Below are 10,070 nucleotides of genomic sequence, written 5' to 3' on the forward strand. Positions count from 1 at the left end.
GAGGAGAAATGCGTCGCCGAACATCTCAGTAGAACCGATCTGCGCACCCGTTGTCTCTAGAAGGTGTAGCACAGCCAGGCTTTCTTTTTTGTCGAGTATTTTAGCGCACGCAATTGGCAGCTCGATTATCTTCGCTGAAACTCCAGAAATTTTTGTTTCTTCTTTCGAAAGAGAAGCCTTGCGGGTTTTCGCTCGTTGGAAAAATGGAACTTTCCATTTATTTTGCTCCGCGAGAACCAAAAGCCAAGACGACCATGCCCCCAGTAGTTTCCTTTTCACACTTTTTTTTACTTTTCATTTTTGCAGCTCTTTCCCCTTCAGACTCGCTTGGTTTCAGGGCTTGTTTTCCTCTTTCTTTTTCTGTATTATTTCACCAGCATATGGATAGCCACCACCAGCAACAGCGCACTGTCGCCCTATCCGCCAATGAACGGTTCGGGCCCCCAACAGACAAATTCAATTCGGCTGCCTCCGCTGTCGTCGCTTATCAAGGGCCCGCAGCAAAAGCAAAATATGCAGCCGCCAAGGTCTCCATACAGAAGCATGACGCATCAGTATACCGCCGTTCAGCATCTTGGACCACCTCGGCCTATGCATGCACCGCCACCACACGCATCCCACCACCAGCAGCAACATAGTCATCAGAGCCATCAGCATCACCTCAGCGCCGGGACCATCCATGCGAACCAGTATCGGCCGCCGCCGCCGCCGCCGCCGCACCTGCCAAGGCTCCAGCACAGGCAGACCCGCGTCTGTACGGCTATGCGATGGAGCGGGCGCACTCGCTGTCGCCCAACATTGCGTCCAACCCATCGCCGCTGCCAAACCGACACACAGATGGCCAGCAGCCGCTGGTGCAGAGATCGCCGATCATTGGCGAGACAATCAAGTGGACGCTGCCGAAAAGCAGCTCGGAGCGGATCTCAAAAGAGGAGAGCCGGTTGATGTCAGCTGCAGCCAAGGCAGCGGCGGTGAAGGCGGCCTCGATGGGCGTCACCTTTATTGCCAAGCGCGTCGGCAAGACCAATAAGCGGGCAGCTGGTGGCCTCGGCAGGCAATCTGGGTCCGCAGGCGAAGCGCGGCAAACATGCGGGCAAAGCTGAGGGCGGCCCACCGGGCACCAGTGGCCAGGAGAGCGGCTCCACAGACACAAAGGCGGCTAGTAAGACATCGAAGGCAGCGGTTGCCCCGCCGGTTGGCCCGATGACGTGTGTCAACTGCGGCACAACCAAGACCCCGCTGTGGAGACGCGATCCGCGTGGCCAGCCCATCTGCAATGCCTGCGGGCTGTATTTGAAATCGTATGGCAAGATGCGCCCACCGTCGCTGAAGCGCACCCAGCGCCAGGCCGAGGCCGCAGCCGCCGCAGCCTTGTCGAAGCCCGATGATTCTGCGCCGTCCTCGCATTCGTGCAGCGGTGGCAACTGCAGCCACTCGCACGACGAGGGAACCTGTCCGGGCAACGGTACCTGCAACGGGAAGGGCGGAGGGCCGTCGTGTAATGGCTGCCCGGCCTACAACCAGAAGCACCTGCCGCACACGCCGCGGTCGCTGGGCGTCAACGCCGGCGGGGTCGTGCGGCGGCTGACTGCTGCTGGAGCGGGCAGCAGCCATTGCCAATGGCGCAGCGACAGACGAGCAAGGAAACATTGTCGGCCCGATCCCCGAGAGCGCCATCGGCCCCGGCCGCATTCCCCCAAGCGTAGCCGCAGCTATCGCGGCTGCAGGCAGCTCGGCGCTGGCGGGCAGCCAGGGCAACCGGGGCGGCTCGGCAGGGATCAGCGAGGCTGGGTCAGCCTGCGAGCGCTCCATCTGCTTCAACTGCGGCACAGACTACACGCCGCTATGGAGACGCGACGCGGAGGGCCATGTCACGTGCAATGCCTGTGGGCTGTACTACAAGCTGCACGGCAAGCACCGTCCCATCTCGATGAAGCGCAGCTCCATCAAGCGCCGTCGCCGCGGAATCCCGCAGCTCCACGGCAAGCAGAATGGCGAGTCCATGCCAGCCAGTAGGAGCTCCAGCCCAGCCACTTCCCTCGCCACATCCCCGCCACCACCGCCACCACCGCCAGCCACATCTTCGCCAACCGCCAGCTACGGCCAGGATAATGGTGGAGACTGAGCGGGAGGCCAGGGACAACACTATGCACAACAGGCTGTGGTCTCCGCTGCCCAACAACCCTAGTAGGTTGGTGCCTGCCATGCCCGCACCATCTAGTGCATCTCTCGTGCCAGCAGCGCCTGCAAGCGCACCTCCACTGCCGCCGCCGCCAGCCAGTGTCCCTATGCGGCAGTCGCCTTCCTTTTCTGGCAGCAGTACCAGCAACAGCGGCGGGCTGCAGTCGTTGATGGAGGCCGCCGAGATTAGTCCGCCGCTCAAGGCCATCAAGCATCACGACCCGCAGCCAGCACCATTGCTGCCTGCTGACCAGCAGTCAATGCAGCTCGTTCGCGAGGAGCTCCAGCGTGAGTGTGCGCGTCTGAAGGCGCTGCTCGACCGGTCCACATCCCTGCTCGAGTCCATGGACCGCAGTGCTGGGTCAGCGCAACCGCCAGCGCAGCCGTCTGCCTGCCCAGCAGGCTGCGCGACCAGCAGCAGAGCTGATCAGTATAGGCTTGTTTATTGCGCAGATGATTCCCAAATATTAAAAATCGCTGTCTCTACCATTTTTGACGTTCGCAGTCGCCTCCGTTTCGGGCAAATACATGCAGAAGGAGATCAGTGCGGAGACGGTGTCTTTAGGACCTCAAATGGCATTCGTGACCGCAACATGGCCATGTGCCAGGGAGGGCGTGGAGAGACAATGTGGGAGTCCACATGGCCTGCATATCACGTCGTCTCGCTTGCATCCCCTTTTTTTGCAAATGAAATGAAAGGCTCCCAACTGACTAGTTGCAACTGGGAAATCGAGGGATGACAGGGTAAGTGGCAAAAGGCGCCTGGTTTTCAGAGCGTAGAATAAACCCCTCTTTCTTTCTGAGCCACCTTGGTCAATTTCAGTTCCTTATTTCACCCCCTCCTCGTCACAATTGTGGCCGGCCCCTCCCTCAGTATCTCTGTTTTGCCAGAAAAAAAGACTCTACTCGCCACCTTTCTCCCTTTTCCCTCTCGTCACTCTAGTTATTATTCCAGCGGGATTATTCTTGTACACTTTTTGCCGACTATCCTTGGTAAGGATATATGCTGCTCCTGGGTTACTATACACGGGGTTTTCTATTTCTTGCAATTCTACGCATAACTTCTCACAACAAGCATATTGATTATCTACCCCCCATTTTTTAGACAAACAAGCTTTATGGCATTGAAACCAGACGCAGGCGCGGCCACCAGCAGCAGCAGCAATGCACATGCAGCGGCAGCAGATACAGGCGCCGGCAGCAGCGGCAGCGGCAGCAGCAGCAGCAACAACAACAACGACGACTACAAAGCCCTTGGCGATAAAGCCTAGTTCAACAGCGGGGACAGAGCAGCAGTCAGCAGGTGACACAACAATGCCTAGTGGCTTGCTGCCTACGACCCTGACTCCCACGCACTACGACATCCACCTGCAGCCGGACATGGACAGCAGCAAGTTCAGCGGCTCGGTCACCATCACTGTGCAGGTCAACGAGCCCACATCAACGGTAATCCTCCACGCAATGGATATGGAGATCGCGCAGGCCACGGTGCTTGCAGCCGACAGCACAATGCTGGCACGCGTCACTGAAATCGCATACGACGCAGGCGCAGAGACAGCAACCATCAAACTGCCGGTGGAGCTGCGCCCGGGCCGAGTGCATTTAATAATCGAATATGCAGGGGTGCTCGGCGATAGCATGTACGGCATGTACAGATGCAGATATCGTGACCGCTCAGGCCAACAGTCGTACATGATTGTCACGCAGTTTCAGGCAAAGTGCGCGCGCCTCGCGTTTCCGTGCTGGGACGAGCCCGCAATCAAGGCCGAGTTTGCACTATCCCTGACCGTGCCTGCATCATTCACTGCGCTGTCCAACATGCCAGTGTCGTATACTGCCAGCCACGGCGCATTGAAGACCGTGTACTTTGAATGCACGCCACGCATGTCCACGTATCTGCTGGCCATTGTTGCTGGAGAGCTGGACTACGTCGAGGGTGTTGCTATGGCTGGGCCCAATGGCGCCCCGGTCACCTGCCGGGTGTACACGCCCCCAGCTGATGTTGACAAGGTCAAGTTCTCGCTTGACACCGCGGTGCAGGTGCTCGAGACCCTGGTCGAAATGTTCGACTATCCCTACCCGCTGCCAAAGCTGGACCTAGTGGCCGTGCCCGAGCTGGAGGCTGGCGGCATGGAGAACTGGGGCCTGGTGCTATTCCGCACCGTGCGCCTGTACATCACCGACCAGACCAGCCTCTGGATTCGCCAAAAGGCAGTATACGTGATTGCGCACGAGCTCAGTCACCAGTGGTTTGGGAACCTGGTAACCATGTCGTGGTGGGACGACCTGTGGCTCAATGAGGGGTTTGCGACCTGGATCGGAATCTACATCACCGACAAGCTCTACCCGCAGTGGCACCGCTGGGACCACTTTGCGATCGAGGATCGCCAGAGCGCGCTGAGCGCCGACTCACTGCGCTCGTCGCACCCAATAAAGGTCGAGATCAAGGGTGGTGCCGATATCGATCAGATATTCGATGCCATCGCTTACTACAAGGGCTGCGCGCTAATCCGCATGCTGAGCTCCCACCTGGGTATCGATGTGTTTATGAAGGGCGTGCGTGCGTACCTGGTCGCCCACCAGTACAGCACGGCGACTACCCAGGATCTCTGGCGTGCGCTCGAGGCAGGCCTCTGGCCAACAGGTGAGCCGGTTCATGGACAAGTGGATCACCATGGTTGGATACCCCGTGGTTCACGTCGATGAGATCCCGGGAACTGGCCAAATCCGTGTGACACAGAACCGCTATCTGTACTCTGGAAACGTAAAGGCCAGCGAGGACACCGTCGAGTGGTGGATTCCTCTCGGGATTGTCTCTTTCGTCCGAAAAATCCGCATGTGTTGTGAGCCACGACATTCTCGAGGCGCGCAGCGGAGTTTTTGACATCCCAACCGGAGCTCACTCGCGCTGGTTCAAGCTAAACTACGACAATGCCGGGCTCTATCGAGTCTGCTACTCGAGGTCGGCACAGCGTCGGCTTGCAGTTGCCATAAAGAACAATGAGCTGCGCACGGTCGACGTAGTCGGCATTTTGACCGACATGATTGCGCTGGTTGCCAGCGGGATATGCGCATACCAGCGAGCTCCTGGACATGATGGAATCGTTCCAAAGCGTCAACGAGTACGTTGTATGGCAGATAATCAGCCTGTATGTCGAGAGCATGTACATGACCTGGGCCGACGAGTCTGACAATTTGCGCCAGCGCATTCTGTCGTTTGCCCGCTCGATATTCAGTCCACTGGCAGCAGCACTGGGGTGGTCCCACCGGGAGGGCGACAGCGCCCTCGAGGCACGCTTGCGCGCCATATCGATCCCGCGTGCTGGCTGGGCCGGTGACACTCTGGTAATCAACCAGGCGTGCCATCTGTTTGAAAAGTTCTACAACAACCCCGACAACAAGCCGTTCCATCACGACTTCACATCGTCGATATTCGAGATTGCTGTGCGCAGTGGGCCGACCACACAACTACGATCGAGTCAAGGAGATGTACGAGAACAACGCCAAATGGCACCTGAGCGAAGACCACCGCATGGCTGCACTCGGCGCCATGGCGTGCACATCCGACTGCGACCGCATGTGGGAGACGCTCGACTACGCGCTGTCAGAGCACGTCCTGCCGCAGGACCTCAACATCGTCATCGGCTTCATGGTGTCGGCCAACCACCACAGCAAGCACGTGGTGTGGAAATGGTTCACTGCCAATTACCAGAGAATTCTTGATCGCCTCGGCGAGTGCTCTGCCTTGCTTGGCTACGTAGTGAAGACTACTGTTGGCGACTTTTGCACGCTCGACATGGCAGACACCAATCGAGGACTGGTTCAAGAACAAGCAGACTGCTGCCTTTGACCGTAGTCTGCCACAGGCACTCGAGTTTATCCGCATCCGCGCAAACTGGCACGACCGCGACTTTGAGGATGTGACAAAGTGGTTCCAGGCAAATGTCAACATTTAGTCTGACACTGCTCATGCATGCTACACTGAGCAGGCAGAACACCACAAACAGCCCAGCGATTCCAAAACAAATTCCGCTTTTATTTCTGTTTCGTTGCCAACAAAGACGGCAGCTTTCGCCTCGCCATATCACTCAGCGGCTGTGTTTTACTTTTTATCCCTGCCTCCATTGTCAGGCCCCAGTACTGTGGCTGCCAGTTCTATTTCAAGGATGCTGAATGGTATCCGTGAGTCCGGTTTAAACTGAGTCAGAAGCCAGCCATTTTCGAATGTGTCAGAAGCACTGCCGGCCCACTGTGAACCAGCAATGTTTACTCGATTAGCCACAACAAACATGGCCATTTTTCTACTTCATGACCCATTGCCCTGTTGCACGGGTTTCCACCCGGAGGGTATGCAGCACTAGCTGCTCGGCTCCGCACTAGACCAAAAGGCTGGCCGTCGTATGGGATATCTGGGTGTGCGTAGATGTAAATCAGATTTTTGGGTCAGCTCCCCTCCCCAACACCAGCTCCAGGTGGTTCGTGATCCAGGGCGCGCATAGCGTGTCCCTCCCCCTGTTCCTATGTCCACCGACTTTTCCCCGTGTCCTGGGGTTTCCGACACCTCACGCGGACTTGGAGTGCTTGTGGATTCGGGGTACACGGATTGGAATAAATCATTGGACACTCCGAGCTGAGCACAGTGGAGTAATTGCTCGCGACTATGCACACCTATTTCCAACTGAACAGCGTCACACAGGAGTATTTTTCCTAGAGTGACCTGGCACAGCCGCTGCTGTTATTGGCAATGTGCCCAAGCCTTGTGAGCCAGCTTATTTAAGCCGGGCTTGCTGGAGGGGTTTGGATAGAGCAACCGCTGTGTAGTTAGTTCTCTGACGCTCACATTCACAAATAGTATATACCTCCTTTCCTGCCGCTTCCCTCCCTTATATTCCGTCAATATCAAGCATCCATATTCCAACCTCAGTACTCCCTTTATTGTTTCGCCCAATCAACACCGCTTGGATTTTATTTCTTCAAACGTAAGTATCTTGGTAGCGTCTTACTCCAGGATGCCTTGGGTATTGGCAGTCCATCATCCCTAACATTAGCAGGTTTACCAACTACAATAGCTCTGGAGATATAGATATGCAACATGGAGAACCGCGCTTCGTCAGCAAGTTCTTCCAGCGACCGCACCGACGTGGATCGCAAACAAACTAGGCAAAGCGCCGACACCATCGGCCGTGCTGCTGCTCGCAACTCGACTACTGAGGAGGCTGTCACATCGTTTGGTGAGCCTCTGCATGTCAGCGTAACGCGCGGAACCTCGCGCTTCCTGTCGATTCAGCGCTCCTTCAGCAGGCCGCTCAGTGTTGGCGACGAGGAGGCTGCCACAGGCGTTGCCGAGGCCGGCTACCCGGGCGGCTTCAATCTGACTGGCTGGCTCACTGGCCGCCAGGAGCAGCAGGGCCCGCCATTTACCAAGCGCGTTGGCTTGGTGTTTGATGATCTCACCGTGTACGGCGATGACGTTGCCAACCGCCACATTGGCTCGCTTATCACGCCGTTCTACAAGATTGTCAAGAGTGCAGCTCACGGCTTTGGCCTCAAGAAGCTCTTCTCAGCTGGTGGTATGAAGCCGCTGCTTCGCAACATGTCCGGTGTCGTCGAGGACGGCGAGATGCTGCTGGTTCTTGGCCAGCCCGGCGCTGGCTGCTCGACGCTGCTGCGCGTGCTGGGCAACCGCCGCGGCACCTACCGCAAGATTGAGGGCAGTGTCTCTTATGGTGGCCTGACGCCTGAGGAGGTCGAGAAGCGCTACCGTGGCGAGGTCGCCTACAACCAGGAAGAGGATGTCCATTTCTCGACTCTGACTGTGCGCAAGACCCTGGACTTTGCCATCAAGTGCAAGACTCCCAACAAGAATATGCTTGCTGACCGCGAGGGCTACGAGAAGGAGTTCCTGGACACCCTGCTTGACATGTACGGTCTGTCGGGATGCGCCGACACCATTGTCGGTAACGCCTTCCTGCGCGGTGTGTCCTGGTGGCGAGCGCAAGCGTGTCTCCATCGCCGAGCAGGTCGCCTCCGGCGCCTCGATTGATATCTGGGACGGCTCCACCCGTGGTCTCGATTCAAGTTCCGCGCTTGACTACGTGCCGCTCGCTGCGCATCACCACCGATGTCCTGCAAAAGTCGACTATCGTCACCATATACCAGGCCTCGGAGAACATCTACGAGCTCTTCGACAAAGGTCATGGTCGTTGAGGAAGGTCGCGAGCTGTATTTTGGCCCTGCAAACAAGGCTGTCGAGTACTTTGCCTCGATTGGTATCTACAAGCCGCCTCGCCAGACCACGTCGGATTTCTTGACCGGTGTCACCCAGCTGCACGAGCGCACGGTTCTGCCGGGCTGGGAAGACAAGGCACCCAAGACCTGCCGAGGACTTTGAGCGTTGCTGGCAGGCTTCGTCGCAGTACCACAGTGTCAAGGACGAGGTTAGCCGCTTTGAAGCGCGTCTGAAGAACGACGACCGCGGCAATGAGATTCGCCACTTTGTCGACCAGACCAAGATGGGCACGGAAAAGAGCAAGCTGCGTCGCAAGTCTCCGTACACGACTACCTTCTGGTACCAGCTCGACAAGCTGGTCAAGCGCGAGTGGGAGATCTTTGTTGGAGGGCTGGCGCAGATCGTGTTCAAGCTCATCTTACAATGCTGCATTCGCCATCATTGTCGGTACCCTGTTCCTTAACCTGCCCGAGACCTCGACTGGTGCCTTTACTCGTGGTGGTGTTTTGTTCTTTGCCCTTCTGTTCAACTCCCTTACAGCACAGGCCGAGATCCCAAAGGCTGTTGCTAGCAGAGAGGTCGTCTACAAGCACAAGTCGTTTGCCATGTACCACCCTGCTGCGCTGTCGCTGGCTCAGACGATTGTCGACATTCCGTTCATGGTAGTGCAGATTCTCGTTTTCAGCTGCATTCTGTACTGGGCAACCGGACTATCGCGCACTGCCGGCCAATTCTTCGCCTTCATGCTGTTCTTGTTGGCAGGCTGCCTCTGTCTTACGGGGATTCTTCCGCCTGATTGGCAACGTCTCACCCAATGTCGACTTTGGCCACACTCTCTCCGGCATCGGTCTGTTGTTTATGATCCTGTACGTTGGGATACATGATCCCGCAAAAGTCGATGCACGGCTGGTTCATCTGGATTTACTTTATGTCGCCACTGTCGTGGGCATTCAAGGCGCTCATGGCCAACGAGTTCCGCCACCTCGAGCTCAAGTGCGCTGGAGGCAATCTGGATCCCGCAGGTCCCTGGCTACGGAATCGAGAACCAGGTGTGCACCTTGCAAGGCGCCATTCCTGGTCAGGAATATGTCTTTGGCCCGGATTATCTCGAGAAGGGGTATTCATTCCATATCAAGGACATGTGGAAGGCATTCATTATCGTCTGCGCGTACTGGATCTTGTTCGTTATTATGATCGCCGGTGTCATGGAATGGGTCGAGTTTGGCAACACCGGTTACTCGATCAACGTCTACAAGCGCTACCGTCCCAAGGTTAACGCTGTTCATGAAGATAGTGCCAGGGAAAGCAAAGAGGCGCTGGAGTTTGGCAAGATCCCCGAGAGCGGTCCAACTGACGATCAGATCCTGAAGGGCACTGCCTTCACCTGGAAGAAGCATCAGCTACACGGTTCCGGTCAAGGGCGGCAACAAGCAGCTGCTGGACGATGTCTCTGGCTATATCAAGCCCGGGACTATGACTGCGCTCATGGGCTCGTCTGGTGCTGGTAAGACCACCCTGCTTGATTCGCTGTCGCAGCGCAAGACCATCGGCAAGCTTGAGGGCGACATTCTGATGAACGGCGCACCGCAGCCTGCTAGCTTCCGTCGCATCACTGGCTACTGTGAGCAGCTTGACGTGCACAACCCGCATGCGACCGGTG

General features: G+C 57.0%; 6 protein-coding genes across 6 annotated transcripts; 5 read left to right on the plus strand and 1 right to left on the minus strand.

Moving 5' to 3' along the window:
- Window positions 1–267: 267 nt before the first annotated feature.
- DL89DRAFT_56902 (uncharacterized protein) lies at window positions 268–1,074 on the plus strand. Its single transcript, XM_040891821.1, has one exon. The coding sequence runs from the start codon at window positions 427–429 to the stop codon at window positions 943–945; it is 519 nt and encodes a 172-aa protein (XP_040741257.1). The 5' UTR covers window positions 268–426; the 3' UTR covers window positions 946–1,074.
- DL89DRAFT_56896 (uncharacterized protein) lies at window positions 973–1,901 on the minus strand. Its single transcript, XM_040891819.1, has one exon. The coding sequence runs from the start codon at window positions 1,810–1,812 to the stop codon at window positions 1,000–1,002; it is 813 nt and encodes a 270-aa protein (XP_040741258.1). The 5' UTR covers window positions 1,813–1,901; the 3' UTR covers window positions 973–999.
- On the plus strand, window positions 1,747–2,789 carry DL89DRAFT_56900 (uncharacterized protein; the record flags this gene model as incomplete). Its single annotated transcript, XM_040891820.1, has 1 exon — window positions 1,747–2,789. A coding segment is annotated over exon 1 (798 nt), but the record flags the coding sequence as incomplete, so codon positions are not given.
- On the plus strand, window positions 1,814–1,963 carry DL89DRAFT_219038 (glucocorticoid receptor-like (DNA-binding domain); the record flags this gene model as incomplete). Its single annotated transcript, XM_040884368.1, has 1 exon — window positions 1,814–1,963. A coding segment is annotated over one exon (150 nt), but the record flags the coding sequence as incomplete, so codon positions are not given.
- Window positions 2,790–3,495: 706 nt separating the features above from the next.
- Window positions 3,496–6,137, plus strand: DL89DRAFT_275749 (lysine aminopeptidase apsA; the record flags this gene model as incomplete). The annotated part of the gene is made up of 7 exons (XM_040889351.1): window positions 3,496–4,763; window positions 4,807–4,993; window positions 5,046–5,234; window positions 5,266–5,303; window positions 5,328–5,625; window positions 5,666–5,941; window positions 5,985–6,137. The coding sequence occupies 7 exons, from the start codon at window positions 3,496–3,498 to the stop codon at window positions 6,135–6,137; spliced, it is 2,409 nt and encodes an 802-aa protein (XP_040741261.1).
- Window positions 6,138–7,273: 1,136 nt separating this feature from the next.
- Window positions 7,274–10,045, plus strand: DL89DRAFT_295090 (uncharacterized protein; the record flags this gene model as incomplete). The annotated part of the gene is made up of 9 exons (XM_040890594.1): window positions 7,274–8,134; window positions 8,175–8,276; window positions 8,375–8,521; window positions 8,565–8,779; window positions 8,823–9,072; window positions 9,173–9,280; window positions 9,306–9,432; window positions 9,476–9,731; window positions 9,781–10,045. Coding segments are annotated over 9 exons (2,331 nt in total), but the record flags the coding sequence as incomplete, so codon positions are not given.
- Between the last annotated feature and the right edge of the window lie 25 nt (window positions 10,046–10,070).

Source organism: Linderina pennispora (genome assembly GCF_002104995.1).
Source record: "Linderina pennispora strain ATCC 12442 chromosome Unknown DL89scaffold_13, whole genome shotgun sequence".
Classification (NCBI taxonomy): Eukaryota; Fungi; Kickxellomycota; class Kickxellomycetes; order Kickxellales; family Kickxellaceae; genus Linderina; species Linderina pennispora.